This window comes from Manis pentadactyla, chromosome 4 (assembly GCF_030020395.1).
Source record: "Manis pentadactyla isolate mManPen7 chromosome 4, mManPen7.hap1, whole genome shotgun sequence".
Classification (NCBI taxonomy): domain Eukaryota; kingdom Metazoa; phylum Chordata; class Mammalia; order Pholidota; family Manidae; genus Manis; species Manis pentadactyla.
Window position 1 is genome coordinate 111244630 of NC_080022.1, and position 18455 is coordinate 111263084.

Genomic DNA, 18455 nt, shown 5'->3' on the forward strand with positions numbered 1-18455 from the left:
CTCTTTTTGATGTTGATAGTGATTGTTTCTAAGGTCTCCCCATCTCTCCTCCTGCCCTGGCCTCCCTACGGGGGTCAGTGTCCTCTTCAGGGACAAAAGCTGCCCTAGATCTGGGCTCCCTGGGGTGGGAGGTGGCTGGGTCTGGCAGTGGGAGCTGCTGCCTCTCCACGGTGCTGCTGCAGCCCCTCCCCCACTGAGCACACAAATGGGCTTTATACAGCAAACAAAACCACCACCCCGCCACCCAGGCCACGCAGGCACGTGGACCCAGGCCCCGCTGCGGGAGGGGTTGGCAACAGGCAGAGGAGACAAAGATTGCTCTAAACAACTTCTCTTCGCCTCACTCCTCTTCATGTTCCTCAGTCCAGGTTTCAGTCCTTGACTGCCTACCCTCCATCTGCACTGAGTCTCCCGACTCCTTCTTGTTAGCTGTCTCCTAATTTTGGATTCTTCTTATTCCAGGGCAGCTCAGATTCTGCAGGGGATTGGGAACGGATCCTCTCACCAGTTGACCCATACCACCCAGGGAGTTGCTCCTCAAGAAGCCAGATGGGGAATGAACATCCAGTGTCCCCCTGAGGAGACCCCAAATTCCTCCTTCCCTGCCCCTGCCTGCTCCAAGGGACCGCCGCCTGAACAGTGCCTGTGTGAATTACAGAGGAAGGAAGAGCTCACCCCAGCTGGGATCCTGAATCACGGCCAGAGCTCCTGTGAAACCTGCTGCTCTGGGCTCTAAGCTTGGCCGTCCCGCATGCCTAATCGGCTATTTAAGGAGCACTTCACCAGCAACCGAGGAGCCCCCCTTCCTCACATACACCCATCCAGAGCCACCTTAAAAGCAGGAGGCAATTGTGAAGTCACTGGCTAGCAAGTGGAGTGAAGACCAAACAGGGAGATTAAATAAGAGAGGGCTGAGACACAGTGAGAAATTTGTCCTGGGGACCCAGTAACCCACTGTACCCTACTGAAAACCAAATCCCCTGGAAGGCCACAGAGACACAGAGACAGTGAGAGAAGATAAATATACTCCAGGAAACTCCTGTCCTTCCTTTCCTCCCTCCCTCTCCCTGCCTGTCCTAGTCCTCTAGCCTCCAAACTCCCAGTACCTTGTGCTCCTTCAGGGGGGCACCATGTTGCTCTTCACTCTCCTGCTAGAGGTGATCTGGATCCTGGCTGCAGACGGGGGTAGGTACATCTGGATGTCTGTGTCTCTGTCTGTGCTAATGCCCACATGTCACCATGCATGCTTAATGGGGTGAGGGGAAATATAAAAGGATGCATGGTTTGGGGGGAGGGTAGAATAATAGGCTCAGGGATGGTGGGTAAAGGGAGGACTGAGGAGGAAACCATCTTTTATCCTTGCCTTACCAGCCTTGCTGCTAGGGGGGGGCAGGATATGTACACACACTGTGGGAATCTCTTTGCAGGCTCTGAATTCTCTCTGGAGCTCTTTCCCCCACTGCCCTAGTCCCAGGCAGCGCTCCTGGCCTTCTTTATTTACCAGCTCCTCCAACTAGGGAGACAAAGAGGCCTGGAGTGAAAGGATAGAGGACCGATGTGGGGTGGGAGGGACATACCCATACACCACCTGCCTAAGTCAGACCCTGTTCCCTAACTATGAACCTCATGGCCAAGGCCCCTTTGTGATTTTATGGGACAACTAATTTTCCAGATTTTCCCCAAAGCCCTATATTAATAGTCAACATTTTGGAGCCCTTTATAGTTTACAAAAGACTTCCAGGAGCTTCCAGATGAGGAGGGTCTCTTAGGAGAATAGGCTGAGGTGCTCCAAGGACCCCTACCCCTCATTTTTGTGTTTCCTGTGCCTAGTGCAGTATCTAGCACATAGTAGGTGTGAAATTAAGATATTTTGAAAGAACATGGTGAGAGGGTGTCTAGAAAGCAGAAAAGGGAATGCAGAGAGGATGATGAGGGGTTACAAATGGAGAGCTACAAATTGTATCTGAGGGAAAAGAAAAAAATAGGGAAAGAGGAGGAAGAGATATAGAATTCTTGTGTTGAGGATATGGCGGGAGGGCAAGGGCAGGGCCATTAGCCTGCACAGAACCAAGGAATTCAAGTTGTTGGACTGTCCCACAGAGTTAGTGAGAGGTTGCCTCAAGCTTCTGGGGCTGCTTTCAGAGTTGTTTGAACCAATGGATGAGCCAGGAGAAGAGCCCAAGGATGGGATCAAGGATATCTTGTAAGTTTGAGGAATTTAAGGAAATAAAAGAGAGAAGCAAAGAATTTAGGATTTTTCTCCAAAGTTTCTAACAATTCAAATGCCAAGAAAACCTACAAGAAGGCTTCCCTTTCCCCTTAAGCAGTTTGGCCCAGGCTGAGGGCTGGACCAGCAGACCCCCAGCCTTTCAGCCCAAGACTGGACGGCACAAGAGCCTGGCATGTGACCCAGCTGGCAGTGCTCTTTTCCACATACAATGCTTCACTTTCATCCTGTCCCCTGCCAGCCTGGCCACCTGTGCCCACCCACCACCCTCAGCGTAGAGTGGACCCTGCCGGACTCCCGCCTTCCCTAGCCATGTGGGGATCCAGGGAGCCGAGGCTCCTGGTGATGGGGACAGCTTCCTTTAGTTACTGGGACCAAAAGGAGTAACATAAACGTTATTTTACAGCTCCAGCCTTGATTCGTGCAGTGCTTCGAAGCAGAGAGTAACTGCCCTTCTCCGCCAGTGGCCCCCTCCACCCCACCCCCACCCTTGCAGCACCACCACCCAGCTCTGAACTTCTTGCCCCTCCCCTTGTTCCAGTTATCTTCCTCCAACCCTCTGCCCACACCCTCACCTCACCCCCATCTTCTAAGTGTTAGATTGGCTTGGCACAGGCCAGAGGAAAGTGAGGGCTGGGCAGACTGCAAATTTGGATCCAGGTTAATTTTAGTCTCTAGGCTCTATCTCTTTGCATTTCTACTCCCCTTTTACTCAGCAAGCCCTAGCACAGCCCTGGCTGGAGAGCTTAAATAGGCCTCCCCCCCACCCCCCACCTTTCCACCACGGTGTCCAGTTTCAGGGCTCCCTTTGGGAAGTGCTGGAGCAGAGGAAGAGAAAGAGCAGAAAGGGGGATGGAGCAGCCCCACATGCCTGAAGGAGGGCCAGCGGAGGGGGGCCTGTCCCAGGCTGCACTGGCTGTAATTCAAACTACTCTGCCTTGCAGGTCAGCACTGGACTTACGAGGGTGAGAGCAGAACCCAAGACCTACCTACACCCCTTTCACACGGGGCCTCTTCACCTGGCAGCAAGACTTGCGTCCTGTGGGTGGGGAATTTCCTTTAGCTCCTCCCTTGTCCATCTCCTGTGCCCTAGGCTTGTGTAGATATGACTCCTAGACCCCGTTCTAACCCTGAAATCTCACACCTCCTGATTCAGCAGAAAAGCCAGTTTTATCCTCAGGCAGTTTGTGGGGGAGTGAGGGAGTTGGAGGGGGAAGGGAACCAGAGTTTAGCTGCCCATTGGTCTACTGGCTCTCTTTCTATCCCAATTGATCCTGCCCCCTCAACCTGCACGTGAAATTGGGATGGAGCTTGAAGTCAAGGGGGAGGAAGAGGCTAGCAGGATGATTTATGACCCTGGCTGAGGTGGAACCCAATTCCTTTGAACTTCTGATTAATAACTGAATTCTAGAGTCAATGCAAGGTCCAGGGTGAGAGCATGAAGTCAGTAATGGGAAGTTAGAGCTGAATCTGAACCAAACCACTTAATAGGGGCCCCAAAGAAACTCGACTCTCAGGACCATTTTATTTCCTCAGTGTTCCAGCTTCTAGTCTAATGCCACCTCTGGGTATGCAGGCTTTCTACCCACCCCCTCTTCCTCTCATTCAACTTTATTGTCCTCAAACTACAGGTAAGTAAAAGCCACTACTCCCCATTTATCAGGAGAGCTGGAGAATCAGCACTGCCTCTGGGCAAGTGAAGAGAACTGCAGCAGGTCCATCAGGGACTCCGACCTCACCCTGCCAGGCAAACTGGGGTCCTCACCTGGGGTGGAGGGATGCACATTTCCACCCACATACAGACGGATAGGTTGGTGGGGCTGCTGAAGGGCTGGCTGGGGCTAGAGAACAGAACAAATTTCTGTAACCCCCACTAGGTCCACATGGTCCAGATCACTGGCCAGACTCTTACCCTGAGTGTGGAAGTAATGCCCAGTCTCCCATCAACATCCAGACACAGAGTGTGACTTTTGACCCTGAGTTGCCTGCTCTGCAGCCCCACGGATATGACCAACCTGGCACCAAGCCTTTGGAACTGCACAATAATGGCCACACAGGTAAAAAGCCCAGACTCCAAGGAGGTGTAAACTCCAGTTCCAATCTTAGGAGTCAGGGCAAAGAAGCATTCTCCTAACTTCTAAATTCTCAGGAGGCTCTATCTATACATTTGGAGATGTGAGAATGGGGATGAGGCTCCAGTACCCACAAGTGGGAGCTGAATGTTTGTGATTAAGCTCTATGGGTGGATTAGTGTCATAGCATCTACTTGATCTTCACTGAGAAAGGGGAGGGTGTGCAAAAGAAGCAATGGCCTATGGGAGAACTGGGTGCTATTTGGGAGAGACAGGAAAGGCTGGCCAAGTCTCCCAAGTGGTAGCAACCCAAGGTCCAGAATGTGTCCACATCCCTCCACCAGCCCTACCTTGCTTCTTTCCTCTCCGCACAGTGCAGCTCTCTCTGCCCCCCACCCTGCATCTAGAGGGATTTTCCGGAAAATATGTAGCTGTTCAACTCCACCTGCACTGGGGTCAGAAGGGCTCCCCAGGGGGGTCAGAGCACCAGATCAACAGTGAAGCCACAGCTGCAGAGGTACCAGGGAGCAAAGCTTGGACTAGTGCACAGGGACAGGCATAGTCGGTGCCAGGGAAAGGAAGGATTTGGAAACTGGGAAGTCATACGTGGGGGAAAACACCAACCTTTGTGGGACAGACTTAGGGCATGCTGGAGATGGTGGTGGTGGTGGTCAAAGCCTCTGGGAGGGGATGGTGGAAAAACACTGATTCCATTCCCTCTCCCCTCCCTCAGCTCCACATCGTACACTATGATTCTGATTCCTATGAGAGCTTGAGTGAGGCTGCTCAGAGGCCTCAGGGCCTGGCTGTCTTGGGCATCCTCATTGAGGTCAGTGGCCCCCCGATCCTGCCCAGGTCTGTCCCCACCCCTCAGTCTTATTCTGTCTAGGTCTGCTACTGATCTCCTTCCCAAGGCAAGTCAGTTACCCACTCTGACCATTTATTCTATACATGAATGTCTTACTGCATATATGGACTCATTCCAAACTCTCTCCCTTTCCTCCCCTTCTTCCAGGTAGGTGAGACTAAGAATCCAGCTTATGAACACATTCTGAGTCGCCTGCATGAAATCAGGCATAAAGGTGAGCCTTAAAAGTCTCTATCTTAGGACTTCAGGGAAACTTCCCCCAAAAGGTTTAAGAAGCCTGGGATGAGGCAGTTAAGTTAGGGGCCAGGCAGTTTCACTTCTGGGAGCCCTGTCTACGTAAGCAGTGAGGGGAGGATGAGTCCTAGGCTTTCTCCCGCAGATCAGAAGACCTCAGTGCCACCCTTCAATGTGACAGAGCTGCTCCCCCCACGGCTGGAGCAGTACTTCCGTTACAATGGCTCGCTTACCACACCTCCCTGCTACCAGAGTGTGCTCTGGACAGTCTTCAATCAAAGGGCCCAGATTTCAATAGGACAGGTGCGTGGGGGAGAGGTGAGGCAGCAGAAACATAGCTGCAACCTCAAATCCCTTCCGACTCCCCAGAGCGAGTGACACGTCCCTGCTAATCCCACTCTTCTACTCCTCAGCTGGAAAAGCTTCGTGAGACACTGTTCTCCACACAAGAGGAACCCCTTACACTCCTGGTACAGAACCACCGAGTCCCCCAGCCCCTCAATCAGCGCATTGTCTTGGCTTCTTTCATCCAAGGTAATTGTTGGGCTTGGAAAAGGAGAAGGGAAACTGGGGGGTTTGAGGCCAAGAAATAGGGAGCCCCAGGAACAGAAAAGAAGGCCAAGAGGGGACGGGGTTTCTAGGATTTTCTTGGACTAGGAACCACCCCCTAGCACCCAGCTGACTTCCCCAGGGGGAAGGGGATAGAAGCACAGTGTGTTCCCTCCAGCCAGGATGGGGACCTGAAGTCCCACTGACCCAAGTCCCCTTCCGTTACAGTGAGATCCTTGTATACCACAGGTAAGGCAGCCTTACCCAGGCACAGGGCGGGGAGGCCCTCTCAGCAACTGGGGAAAAGGCTCCCTGTCTGTTAGTCTCCGGCTGGCCCTCTCCATCTTTCTGTCTCCCAGGCAAAATGCTGAGTCTAGGTGTGGGGATTCTGTTTGGCTGTCTCTGCCTTCTGCTGGCTGTTTATTTCATCGCTAGAAAGATTCGGTGAGGTCCTACTTTCCATTCCTCCAGTCCTTTCTTTTCTGATGAAAAGCATTCTCCTATTCCCCCCCTAATCTGTTTCACCTAAGACACTAGCCATTTCCATAAACCATTCCCTCTTCCAGGAAGAAGAGGCTGGGTAACCAGAAAAGTGTGGTCTTCACCTCAGCACAAGCCACTGAGGCATAGACTCCTTCTGGACATCATGGATGCCACCCCACATGCCTATCAGGGTGCTTCTAAAACAGGGTGCAGGGACTGGCCAGACAATACTGTAGGAATAGTAGGCAGACACACCTCCTTCCTTCAGACAACCCCTACGGAGAATAATGAACAGGCTCTTGCTTGAGGAAGAACAGCAGAGCCTTCAGCCTCTCAAAACATATAGGAGCTCAGAAGATCCTTATGTCAACAATGCAGAGGGCAAACTGTGTTTAGTTGCAGGGGAAGTTGGGGGTATGCCCCATTCCCTCACTTTTATGTTCCTTTCCCTAGATAAGGCAGGATCTCCTCTTAGGAAAAAAGGTTGCTCTTGTTGGGGTTATGGGTTTTTTTGCTCAACATACTTGGAAATTAAAGTTACTGACCCTATCTCTGGCCTTACCTTTGAGACTCTTGAGAGTGAGAGAGTTCCTTAATTCCTCAGGTGGCAGAGGTGGGCAAAGGATAGGGAAAAAGAAGCATGGGTAAATAACTAACTCCTTTTACCCCAATCCTGAAAGGGAGACTGACTTCTGGAAAATGCTTAACCCCCAGTTTCTGAAATGTTAGACCACGAGCCCAGGTTTCTGCCCTTGCACCAAAGCTATGCTTGAAGAGGATCAAAGGTTGCCAGGTTAGGAAGGAGGATGAGCACAAGACATGAGAGGGCAAAAATCCCAATTAACGTGTTATCCCCTCCCTTAAGAGCCAAGTTCCCCCACAATTATAAAGTCTTTTTTATTATTCAAAATCACAATCACCTTGATTAAAAGGATGGGACACGCCACCCTCAGCAGAAAATGATACAGTTTATAGAAAAAAATTCCCCACCCACCATGCCCCCAGTTAAAAATTAGAAAAAATATGCCCTCCTTCCCTGCGATGTCATGGTAGTCTGACTTCTCCAGTGGCACTGCAGCTCTGGAGTGGGCCAGCTCACCGCAGCACCCTCCACTTCACCTTGGGGAGAGGAGGGATGCTGGTGGTCAAGGAGGTTAAACCATTAGTTCCAGTAATACCAGTTCCCAAACATGCACGTTATTCCTTTCCCCACAGGGCCTGGGACCAAGGGGAAAGGTGGATAGATATGAGCCCAGCCATAGGAGCAATTTTGAGGAGGGAAAATAATAGTCCAAGGAGGATAGGAGAAGAATTGCAACATACCTCCTACCTCCCCCAACTCAAAATAAAAAGGCAGTTTTGGGTCTTTATCACACCAAAAATGGCTCCTCTCAGACCTGAGAAAAAGACCAAGATGTCCAGTCTGGAGAGGGAGTACTGGGAAACTCAGAGCTCATCTGCCCTTGAGCCTCCACTGATTTCATCTCCATGGCAATGGCTAAGCTAGGTCCCTTTTCTTGGCAACCTGCACTGTCCAGAACTAGAGATGGAGAAATACAGGGCAAGGAGATCAGGAGGGCACCCCAGGCTCAGGGGTTCCCCCCAGGTTCCCTCAGTCCTCGGGTGGGATGCGCAGGGCAGAATACACCATCACCCGACTGTCCTCCTGCCGTCGGCCTGCAGAGGGGAAGGGGGGTGAGTCTTGGGCAGGGTGAGAGTAGAGCACTGACACATGGGGAGTCGGACAACAAGGGAGTCCCCAAATGGTGGGGATAAGTGCAGATTCAAACCCACCAGTCATTGACTGACTGAACCCAGGCTGCTGCTAGTAAAACTTACAGAGTAAAGGTCACAAGTGGACAAAGCAAAACCCTGAAGGTGGTGGGACAGACGGACGAGACAGAATGGTGGGCCATGGACCTGGGCTAGGGCTGGGCTCAGTCATGGGCAGTGGGCAGGCAGGTGGGATCTGTCAGGCGATCTGTCCAGGTAGTCATTCCTTACACAAGAGACTGCGCTGGATACTTTGGAGGGACCCTCCAGCTGTGATGAAGGCCCAGAGCCCCATGGAAACAGTGACTGCATAGATGGGCAGCAGGCTGGCCTCATACCAGGGGTTCAGGAATGTCTGAGGATGGGAATGAGTAAAAAAGAGGTCAGATTCTCCCTCTGCCTAATGCCCATATTCTCTTTGTGCCTTTGACCCAAACTTCCCCCAAATATCTCACTCAAATCCCCAAGACTTTCCCTTCATAGCACCAATATTGTGGTTGAGAGGACTTCTGATTTTCCGCTCCCCTCGAGGTTTCTGCCACTCGTGCTCACCTCAAGCCATCTGTATTACAGTTGATTAACCCATTCAAACTCCTCCCAGAGCATCCCCAGAGCAGGTCACACACCTGATGGTGAGGTGAGAGACCTCTAAAGACTCACCTTTCTGCCTCCTCCCAAGAGAAATTTTTAAAGGTTAACAAGTGATATAATTCCCCTTCATCCCACTCACCATTAAATTCTTTTCTCTCGAACTCAGGCCTCTGTCCCCAACTCACCAGTCCTGATGTCAGTAGGTGACTCCCAACAACCAGGCCCAAAGCCCAGTACCGTCTCCTCTCACAGGCATCAAAGAACACAACTCCCCAAAAGGTATGGAGCAGGATAATGGCTGCTGTCAGGAAGGCTGCAGAGAGGGAGATGGGGATGAGAGACATCCCTCATCTTCTCCCAGCCTCCTGAGATGTTGAGCCAAAATAGTCTCCCAAGGAGAGCAAATGCAATAAATCAGATGAAGAGCAGGGATGAGTAGTACATGAAGGCAAGATGAAAAGTGGATCTTACCTGATGTCAGGAAGTAATAGGGTGAGTCTCCATGGATCCCAACCACACCAGGCCCAAGTGCATCAGCCAAAATATTGATAACAGAGAAGACACCACTGATGATACCGAAGGAAAGACCAGAAACTGGGGGAGGGAGGGTCTCATCAATGTCAGAGATCACTACAGCCTGATTACTAGTAATCCACCCCCATTCCCGGTCACAGTTTCCCCACACCTACTCTCCCTCCAGACCACCTCTCCTTTGAAGTCATGTATGAAGGAAAAGAAGCCAAAGGAATGTTTAGAGACCTCCCTGGGAGAGGGGGTTGTCCAACTCCCTCCTCCAGTCCCTCTCCCTTGGCTCACCATAGGCCATCTGGCGGATGGAGATGGGTGATCTTCCGTCCTCACTCAGCGATGCTAACCCCTCATCTGCCTTCCTGGGATGGGGTGGGGTGGAGAGGGGGAAACATGAGGGAGGGCAGGATGCTCCTTTCCCTCTAATGTCCTCCCTTAGTGCCTCCTCTTCCAAACCACCACCCAGGGGCTTCCCCACTTCTCCTAGTACAATCCTCTACCCTTCTCCCCTCCAGACCATCCCATCTTCTTACTTAAGCAGCTTGTAGTAGGCAAAACGGAACACCTCCTGTAGAAGAACGGAGACCGCAGCACCAAAAATCAGGAGGCCATACTGGAGGCGGGCATCTGACGGGTCAGTCACATGGACTAAGATGAACCAGACCACAGAAGCCAAGAGCAGGGAGACCAGCCAGAAAAATGCCCTGAGGAAAGACAAGGGCAATCAGACAAGCAAGGACAGGGGCAGCCAGAGGAATCAAGGAGGTGAACCAACCAAGGCTGCAGCATGAAAAGTGGAAGTTAGACTCCGGGATGGCCAGGGAAACAGGGAGGAGAGTCTGTAGGGATCTGGACGCAGGGGAAGTAATAGAAATCTGATTAAAGAGTCTTCTGAGCGATGGGAGCCAGAGTGTACGAGCACAGGAGGGCAAAGGATCCGTTCCTGGATCCTCCCTTAGGGCCGGCGGAGGTCAGCACAGCCCCCTCACCAGTCCTGGCCCTGGGTCTCCTCTGGCGTCGTCGGGAGGAGCACAGGGGGAATCAGTACGATTCCTGGAAGGCGGAAACCAACTGCGGGAACAGACAAAACACCCAGACCCCAGATTCAACCCTTTCCAATCTTCACCTTCGACTTGTCTCCCCCAACTCTTGCTCCTAGGCTCACCCCAGTTCCTCCAGCCTCTTCCGGAATCGCTCTCTCCGACACCCTCTCGCGTCTCCCCGACCCCCTACTCACCCCGCGACCAGGATGATGACGCGAAGCGGGTCTCCAGCCACAGTGATCAAGAAAAGCGCAAAGGCCGGGCCAAAAGCAACGAAAGTGCATCCGAAAAACACTGCGGCCCCCATGGCTGGGCAGCTGGGGGCGGGGTGGAGGCCTGGCCAAGAGTGACGAATGGGAGTCCGTGCTAACGGCCAGCTAGGGAGTCCGTGGGGCGGTGGCGCGACCCCGTGAGGGGCGCGGTGCAATGTCACCCCCGGACCCCAGAAAGGGGGTTGGGCGGGGCCGGGGGAATCACCGAAACCCCAGATACAGGTCCGCGCGACTTCCTCTACGGAAGCCGAGGAGGGGACAACCCGGCCGCAGTCCCATGGCCGTCTCCCGTCTAATCCCCACCCCCAGCAGGCCAATGGAGAATCGGCGGGGCAGGGCTGCACGACCTGCTGGGAGTTGTAGTCCTCTTGTCCTGAGCCCTCGACCCTCGGTCCTACGAGTGGCTAGAGCCGGTTGAAGGGAGTGGGCCAGGACTGGGCCGGGGCGGAGTACGGGCTCCTGGGTTCGGGGGGCTGGCTGTGGTTTTCTCTCGTTCTGTTGTGGGGAAGAGTGATGGCGATCCTACCTTGTCTTGAAGAGCTGCAAACAGGGGAAGATCCTGTTGGAACCTCAGGGACAAATACAAAGAGCGCAGGATAGGAGGTGCTGGGAGATAGGGACGGGTATTGTTCTTACTTGAATGAGAGGAAATGGGCTAGAGCTACTGCCTAAGAGTTGACAGTTAAGCTTAAAAGTAGTTCTTTGAACAGGCTATTATAGGAAGCATGCAGTATAGTAACTATCGCTAATGAAGGCTACATCTACAATGACAAGAGAGTAAGAGAGAAGTAAGGGGATAATGTTAGGAGGGAGGTTGGAAGGGATTGAGTTAAAATTGTAAAAAGCAATTAGAGCTATGAAGTTGAAGGAAAACGACCCCCTCCCCAAGTCACTCAGTTCCTTTTATGACATACTTCCTATATTTATTTTCTGGAAATGAACCACAGTAGTGTCTTTTCCTCAGGGGTTGGGGGGAAGGGGTAGGAACTGCATATTAGAATGAAAGAAAGTTAAAGTGGGGAAGGAGAGTATTGCAACCTCATTTGGATGCTGGTTAGTCTTTAGGGAGAATGTTTAGGCAAAAGAGTACCAAGACAGGGAAATGAGGGCATATGGAATATTGTTTTTGAGAGAGTAATCGAAGAACCAAAAAACTATAGAAATTGTTCAGAGAGAACCAGAATTCCTTTCCTAACTGGAAGTGATGTATGACTTAATGTGTATGTGTACATCTACATAAGTGTTTTACATTTTTTTCCAGGAAAGGAGCTGAAGGAGTAGATTGTATAGATTTACAGAGTCACCAACCAAATCCTCCCCCAATATGGTTGAGATGTTGGGAGCATCCCAGGCAGTGCTCAAGACTCCAGTGGGCCTTGCTTCTGAGCCTAGCAGGCCAAGTCAGTGGAACGATGGGGTAGGGAAACTTTTCATTTCTCCTTTGGGCTGTTACCATAGCATCTTTAGACTGATGAGGTCAGGCACCAAACCTATCTTGTTCATGGGTGGTTCCACAGAGACTTTCATAGTACCTGGCTTATAGAAGATGTTGGATAGATATTTGTTAACTCCCTTAAAAAAAAACTGTATTCTTTTCTTATTCCCTTGCCTGTGAACCTTGAATGGCCTATCAGACTAAGCCTAGCACATATTACTAAATGTTTCTGAACTGAATTGAACAAAATGGGAAACAGAAAAGCAGAGAGAAAGGTGAGATGAACTCTATTTCTGTAAGCTGGAATGAAGGGAACACCAAGTAGCTGGAATGGCAGAAGGGGCATGGCATCTATGGGAAAGAGACTGCTTCCTCCCTTCTTCCATCCTGTATCCAGAAAGTTGAGAAGGAGGTGGAGTAAGGTGAGGTCAGTACTTAACAGAGAGGAAATAATTGGACATGGCTAAGAGATTTTTATCAGAAGCAATACAGCAGGTGCTTCAAGAGCCAGACAATGGTGTTTCTATTGCTTCCATACTTCATAATCCAAGACAAGCAGAGAAGAGGGACTTTTCCAGTCTAGAAAATGTTCATCCTTCCTCAGAACATTTCAACTGTGAAGAAAGAGATTGTGATTAAGCCTCAGAGAGATGGTGATGGTAAATCAGGAACAGTGAGAGGGAGGGTGAGCTTTTTGTGAGGGTTAGGAAAGTAGGGGAAAGGGGAAGCTTCTTGTTAGAGGGAGGTGTTGCTGTTTTGTTTGTTTCTGTTTTGTTTTGGCAGGTGTGATGGAGTCCTGAACGGGTCTAATCTAGGGCTGGAGTTGCTCAGCGAACATTTTCACATCAAAACCCACTTTGCCTCTCTTAATCTGGGCAGCTCTGGCTGAGGACCAGACCGGTAGTAACTGATGATTCAGTCAGTCAGCAAGTGGGCGGGGGAAAATCTATCCCCTGGGAGAAGAGTTGCTGCAGCTCCCTCCCTGCTTTGGAGGAGGGCAGGAGGCGGAGTAAGTTTGGTGAGAAACACTGTAATTTCCTTTTTTACTTTCACAGCAATAGTGCGGTATCCAGAATGGATGTCCTCTTTGTAGCCATTCTTGCTGTGCCACTTATCCTGGGTAAGTTCACTTCTCTTCCTGAGCTTTTGGGCCAGGTCTTCTACCATAAATGGGGTGGGAGAAAAGCAGATGCAATTCAGTGCAATGGGGAGTGATAACACACCTTCATCTGTGCTAGAGTCCAGAGTAGGGAGTGGAGGGTGGTCTTGAAAGTTGAGCCAGGAAAAGGGGATGAAAGCAGAGCTCAGAGACAGCTGATGGGAATGGAGCCCCAGACGTGAGGTCACAATAAGAGTGACCTCAGCTCCCCATTACCACAGAGTTGAGCGAGATGCGAGGGACTAAAGTGAGCATGAAGGAGAGAGGGGGCCTCTTTGAAGGTGAGGGAGGCTCGGCTATCTTCTTTCCCAGAGGGTTGGAGAAAAACCCTTGAATTAGTGAAGACATAGAAGTGGGGGTGGCCTTTAGGGTAGTGGAGAACTGGCTGCCCTTAGTTCCCCTGGGACTGGAGAACAGGGCCCCCAAAGGAGCTTGGCTCCTTCCCTCCTTTGTTCCTGGTCAGCCAGGTGCTCACATTGTTTCCTTTTCCTCCAGTTGCCTGTGTCGTTGCTTGGGGTTAAGGGAGAACTTTCAAGGAGCTTAGGGAAGTGTTTAGCAGGAGGCCTAGTTCTTGATCCAATCATGTCAAAGCCACATATTTTTAGTCCTGGGAAGGAAGAAAAACTAATGCATATGGTTTATGTAGTCCAGCTGACTCATCTGAAGAAAACGGATGTTAACTGGCCTGTTCAAGGCTTTTCCCACTAGTTAGCAGTGAATCTGGAACTAAAACTCAAGTGCAAAAGCCTACATGTGTATTCTTTGTGAGAGACACTGATAAGAAAGGATCTCTCACACATACAGTGCAGTCTGGAGCATACTGAAGAGTAAAGCTGGAGTTCTTAGTCTCTGATCTCTCTCAGCTTCCTACCCTTTTTAAGTTTATTTCTCATTTGGAGTTTACAGTTAGTGACGAGATCTGTTTTCTGTTCTGAGAGTTGCTGGGTTGAAAGGGCCCAGAGTAACAGGCCTCATCACAGATACAGGAGCCAGAAGACTGAGAAGGGTTTAGAAGTGCACAGGCAGAGAGATAGTAGGACCCTTGGAGGGGAGGCAGAGAGAAAAAAACTGATAGAGCCAAGAGCAACTTCAGTTGTCTTTCTGCTGTTAAGGAGTTCCAGATGCCCCTTGACCTCTAGCCCTTGTCCCCATAGGACAAGAATATGAGGATGAAGAAGGACTGGAAGAGGATGATTACTATCAGGTGGTCTATTATTACACAGTAACCCCCAATTATGGTGAGTATGTACAAGGTTCTGACCATCATCAGGATGGAGAGAGGTTTGGGGGATACTTAGTTCTGAGACTTTGCTTTTCCCTTTGCAAATGGAGTGACTGGACCAGAGAGAAATTTGACTCTGACTAAAGACTATCAAAACTTATGATGTTATCTCCTCAAGCTAGCAATTTCCAATTCTTTGGAAACTGGTTGGAACAATTTGAAATTTTTCAAATTTGTAAATTGTTAGATATCAGATTGAAAATATAAATGCAGATACATTCACAAACATTGCTAACATTAAAGTTCATTAGAATTAGATTACACCAGTAAATTTTATAACTTGAGCAAGTTGAAGTGTTCTGAGCAGTTTCTACTTCTCATTTCTAGATCTAGTGCTTTCTCCTTTGTTACTACTAATTTTTTCTCCTCTCCAGATGACTTTGGTGCGAATTTCACTGTTGATTACTCCATGTTTGAATCAGAGGACAGACTGGTGAGCGACCTCTACATCTAAGAGGGTCAGGATAGGTAACAGTTAAAAAGAAACCGGGCAATGTAGAAATACAAATGATTAGCGGAAATAAAAATGAGTTAAGGGAAAGGAAACTAGGTAGTGGTCCCCATACAGATTATAACCACAGCTGGGGAGGAAAATAAAGCCACAACCCAGTGTTTCCTAAAACACTCAGAGGGAGGGACAGTCCTGAGTAAGGGAACTGGTGAATGGGATGGGCACATAATCCATGCAAATGTAAAGTAGGGAGGATCCCAGAGTTTAAGTCTTGGTGTGGGATGGTGGTGAAGGACAGGAGGACTTCTAAATAGGAATTAAAACACTCTGAAATAGGAATTGCTAATAAGGAATCTATGAGGGTGTTGGGTGGTGGCACTGATAACTCTGTCTTTCTCAATCCTACTGAGGGCAGAACAGGTTGGATAAGGAGGTAACGGAAGCACTAGAGACTACCATTAGTCGTGAAACAGAACGTGCAGACTATCAGAAGCCTGTAACAGTGAGACCAGTGACAATGGAACCAGTGAGTGGACTGGGAATAAGCAGGGGAGGGACAAGGACAAGACATCCCTTACCCTGGATAGATCCCAGCTGGTGACATGGAGCAGAGGGAGGACTGGAATAGCAGGCTTCAATGCATGGGGAACCAAATAACTAATACTCCAATGCTGGTGTTCATCTCAGCCTGGCCATCATATCTATCACTGTGATTGAGTACTAACCCTGTATACAGAATACTAGGAAGATTTAGTGCAGTTAAATTTCAGATCAATGGTACTTGATGTGTATGTGACCTATGCCTCAAGCTGCTAAGGATGCTGGTGCTCATCAAAAAGAAATCTGTGATGATGTTAGTACCCTCTGTAAAACTTAAGTTACACTTAAGGTTTATAATAGTGTTGAAGTACATAAAAATTTGAGAGCATATAACATAGTGCTTTAGGCAGTGGAAGGAGAGAGATCAATATAGGCTGGAGTTGTCTGGAAGACTTAGTTGGTGATTGTGCTTGAGATATACTTTGAAGAATAGGTGAGCTTTTGACTGGCACTAAGTTGTGAAAATATGAAAGCAATTAGAAGAATAGTTATTCCAAGAGTGAAACAGCTGCATAGGTGAGGAGGCTAGAATAAACATGGTCAGTGAATAGCATATGGTTGAAGGAGAGGGTATGTAGAAAGGAATAGTGGAAAATTAAGAAAGAAATAAAATTTACAAGGCTTCTAATATGTGCTTAGTAGTTTCACATATGGCAAGATAGGGTCAAATTACAGAGAGTCTGAAGTGTTAGGCTAAAGGGAGCCTAGTAAGTTCTTCAGTGGAGTAAAGACAAAATGGAAGTGATATTTTAGAAAAACTTTAGTTGTATGGGGGATGCAATGGAATAGAGAGGGACTCCTGATATTTGCATCATTCCAAAAACAATCCATTAAAGGCTTGGGCTAGGGAAGTTGCATGTTGAATGGTGAGGGAAAAAAATAATTTGAAGATGTCTTGCTTCAGTGATAATTTCATATGAGAAATAATTGAGGAGAGAGTTAAATATGACTTAAGTTCTAAACATGTATGTCTGGAGAAATCGTTGACAAAATGGGAACTGTTGGAGGTCAGAGTGGTTTAAGAGTAAGGGTATAAATTTGGTATTGGCCAAGTAGATTTATAGTAACAGCCCTGTGAGGGTGTCCTAAAGATAGCTGAACTAGCTGCCAAGGAGCCAAAAGAAAAGGAGGTTATAGGCAACCTCAAAGAAAGCAGTTTTAATTGAATGGTTGTAGCAAAAGCCAGATTTCTGTGGAGTTAGAGAGGGAGTACATTGTGAAGAAGTGGAGCAAGAGTATAGACCAATCATTTGAGAAATGCCGTAGTGAAGAAAGAGAAGTAACTGCTAGAAAGAGACACAGGATCAAAGTGCAACCTGAATATGGTTGAACACAGATGGGAGGAGTCAGGAGGAACAGGAAACTAATGATTGATGACTAAGACAGATAAGTATTTTAAGGTATATAGTAGGCTCCCGTTAGATCCTAAACTTCTTGAGGCCAAGAGCCATGTCTTCATCATATTTAAGCCCCCCTGTAGTACCTAACACAGTGGCTAGCATAATGTCATACGTATAACAGATAAAAAGTACATGTTGAATTGGGTTGAGCCTCCCTGGTATGGTCAGGTATGGCTCAGAGGCACAGAGGAAAGGATTCCTTATAGTGATGATGAGAGGGCTGGATCCTTTTCTAAGCTGAGAGGAAAGGAACACAGAGAGGTTGGTGTAAGGAGATGACTAGCCCTCCTGGGGTGGGGTGGGGAGTGGTGGGTGGTAGGAAGCATGACACTGGCCTACTGTGAGGGGATGTCTGTATTTTAGCAGAGTCCAGATCTGAATGATGCTGTATCCAGTCTGCAGACTCCTGTTCCCATCCTCCTGTCCTGGGCCTTCATTCAGGGTGGGATGTATTTCATGTAGAAGGTGAGAGTGCAGCCACTGGCCTTGGGGTAGTCTGTGAAGCAACTTTCTTTTAAATTTTTTATTAAGGTATTATTGATATACACTCTTATGAAGGTTTCACATGAAAAAACAATGTGGTTACTACATTTACCCATATTATCAAATCCCCACCCATACCCCAATGCAGTCACTGTCCATCAGTGTAGTAAGATGCCACAGATTCACTATTTGCCTGTGAAGCAATTTTTATCAGTGTCTCTGGCTAGTGTTGCCAGCCTCATCAATTCTGAGCTGCATAAAGGAAGAGGAATCACATTTAGAAAAAAATCTCACTATCTAACTTAAAGAGGCTTAGGAGATGTTGAGGCAAAGACTTTTGTAATAAGAGTCATTACTTTTCTGAACCGGGAGGACTCCAGGACCTCCCAAAGTGGAAGCAGGTGGAATAGAGAAGAAACCTCTCCAGGTTTCCAGTCTGCCTTGAGGAATCAAAGCTGGTTCCAGCTTGGCTGTGGTTTAAGGCATGGCAGGTGCCAGAAGGCAAAAAGGGAAGGGCCCTGAAACCCAGCAGAGCCAAGAGACAAAGTTCAGAGGCAGAAGGGGTGGTGGTTCTCTGTGGTAGAAGGTACGAGATGGTGAAGGAAAGGAAGAGGGAACAGAAACCTGTATTACATGGAAGGAATTTAAGTTAGGACTCTAACTATGGGGCATGGAGAAATTTAGAAGGAAGGAAGGAGTGAAGAGGGGAAAGAGTATATCTTCCAAGAAGTGTCATGGGGAAATCTAGGTCAATATGAAGTCTGGGGAGTTTTCATAGAGGTGGGGGGTAGAGAGAGGCTAGCTTAGTCTCCTAACCCTGTTTTATTTTGCTTTTTCCTTTCCTTGCTTTTGTAGGAGAGAGAAGGCTGCTACAACTCTGTAGATGGGGATTTGGGAAGAGGAAATTGGAAGATAAAATAAATAAGTGAAATAATCTGGCCACTCTCTACTACTGCATGAGGGTCTGTTCTAAAGTCAAAACACTAAGGAGAGCACCAGAATATG

General features: G+C 48.8%; 3 protein-coding genes across 14 annotated transcripts; 2 read left to right on the forward strand and 1 right to left on the reverse strand.

Moving 5' to 3' along the window:
• The first annotated feature begins 241 nt into the window (after nt 1-241).
• Nucleotides 242-7008, forward strand: CA14 (carbonic anhydrase 14). 10 transcript variants are annotated; one of them, XM_036905302.2, is made up of 13 exons: nt 242-368; nt 463-1185; nt 3172-3192; nt 3891-3974; nt 4105-4284; nt 4674-4816; nt 5033-5128; nt 5315-5381; nt 5547-5704; nt 5815-5935; nt 6179-6199; nt 6310-6394; nt 6517-6730. In XM_036905302.2, the coding sequence occupies exons 2-13, from the start codon at nt 1131-1133 to the stop codon at nt 6578-6580; spliced, it is 1095 nt and encodes a 364-aa protein (XP_036761197.2). In that variant the 5' UTR covers nt 242-368; nt 463-1130; the 3' UTR covers nt 6581-6730. The 10 variants fall into 10 exon arrangements, with proteins under 10 accessions (XP_036761197.2, XP_057356659.1, XP_036761205.2 ...); XM_057500676.1 differs by lacking the exon at nt 3891-3974 and having other exon boundaries at nt 3172-3858; XM_036905310.2 differs by lacking the exon at nt 3891-3974.
• Nucleotides 7009-7311: 303 nt separating this feature from the next.
• APH1A (aph-1 homolog A, gamma-secretase subunit) lies at nt 7312-11234 on the reverse strand. 2 transcript variants are annotated; one of them, XM_036905315.2, is made up of 7 exons: nt 10563-11234; nt 9859-10029; nt 9614-9687; nt 9269-9391; nt 8983-9110; nt 8438-8561; nt 7312-7552 (listed from the first exon to the last, which is right to left on the reverse strand). In XM_036905315.2, the coding sequence occupies exons 1-7, from the start codon at nt 10673-10675 to the stop codon at nt 7446-7448; spliced, it is 840 nt and encodes a 279-aa protein (XP_036761210.1). In that variant the 5' UTR covers nt 10676-11234; the 3' UTR covers nt 7312-7445. The 2 variants fall into 2 exon arrangements, with proteins under 2 accessions (XP_036761210.1, XP_036761211.1); XM_036905316.2 differs by having other exon boundaries at nt 7312-8110; nt 10563-11216.
• Nucleotides 11235-12534: 1300 nt separating this feature from the next.
• On the forward strand, nt 12535-18390 carry C4H1orf54 (chromosome 4 C1orf54 homolog). Of its 2 annotated transcripts, XM_036905322.2 has the most exons (7): nt 12535-12975; nt 13131-13195; nt 14389-14472; nt 14891-14949; nt 15383-15493; nt 17331-17432; nt 18306-18390. In XM_036905322.2, exons 2-6 carry the CDS (start codon nt 13150-13152, stop codon nt 17427-17429), a joined length of 399 nt encoding a protein of 132 aa, XP_036761217.2. In that variant the 5' UTR covers nt 12535-12975; nt 13131-13149; the 3' UTR covers nt 17430-17432; nt 18306-18390. The 2 variants fall into 2 exon arrangements, with proteins under 2 accessions (XP_036761217.2, XP_057356664.1); XM_057500681.1 differs by lacking the exon at nt 12535-12975 and having other exon boundaries at nt 17334-17432.
• The last annotated feature ends 65 nt before the right edge of the window (nt 18391-18455 follow it).

Excerpts from the sequence above, each read along its gene's own strand:
- CA14 (XM_036905302.2), top strand. The coding sequence starts at position 1,131 with ATGTTGCTCTTCACTCTCCTGCTAGAGGTGATCTGGATCCTGGCTGCA. Across the intron at positions 1,186-3,171 it reads GATCCTGGCTGCAGACGGGG|GTCAGCACTGGACTTACGAG; the intron begins GTAGGTACATCT and ends TCTGCCTTGCAG. Across the intron at positions 6,395-6,516 it reads TTCATCGCTAGAAAGATTCG|GAAGAAGAGGCTGGGTAACC; the intron begins GTGAGGTCCTAC and ends TCCCTCTTCCAG.
- C4H1orf54 (XM_036905322.2), top strand. The coding sequence starts at position 13,150 with ATGGATGTCCTCTTTGTAGCCATTCTTGCTGTGCCACTTATCCTGG. Across the intron at positions 13,196-14,388 it reads TGCTGTGCCACTTATCCTGG|GACAAGAATATGAGGATGAA; the intron begins GTAAGTTCACTT and ends TTGTCCCCATAG. Across the intron at positions 14,473-14,890 it reads CACAGTAACCCCCAATTATG|ATGACTTTGGTGCGAATTTC; the intron begins GTGAGTATGTAC and ends TCTCCTCTCCAG.
- APH1A (XM_036905315.2), bottom strand. The coding sequence starts at position 10,675 with ATGGGGGCCGCAGTGTTTTTCGGATGCACTTTCGTTGCTTTTGGCCCG. Across the intron at positions 9,688-9,858 it reads GCCTACTACAAGCTGCTTAA|GAAGGCAGATGAGGGGTTAG; the intron begins GTAAGAAGATGG and ends ACCCCATCCCAG. Across the intron at positions 8,562-8,982 it reads ACCTACTGACATCAGGACTG|ACATTCCTGAACCCCTGGTA; the intron begins GTGAGTTGGGGA and ends TCCCATCCTCAG.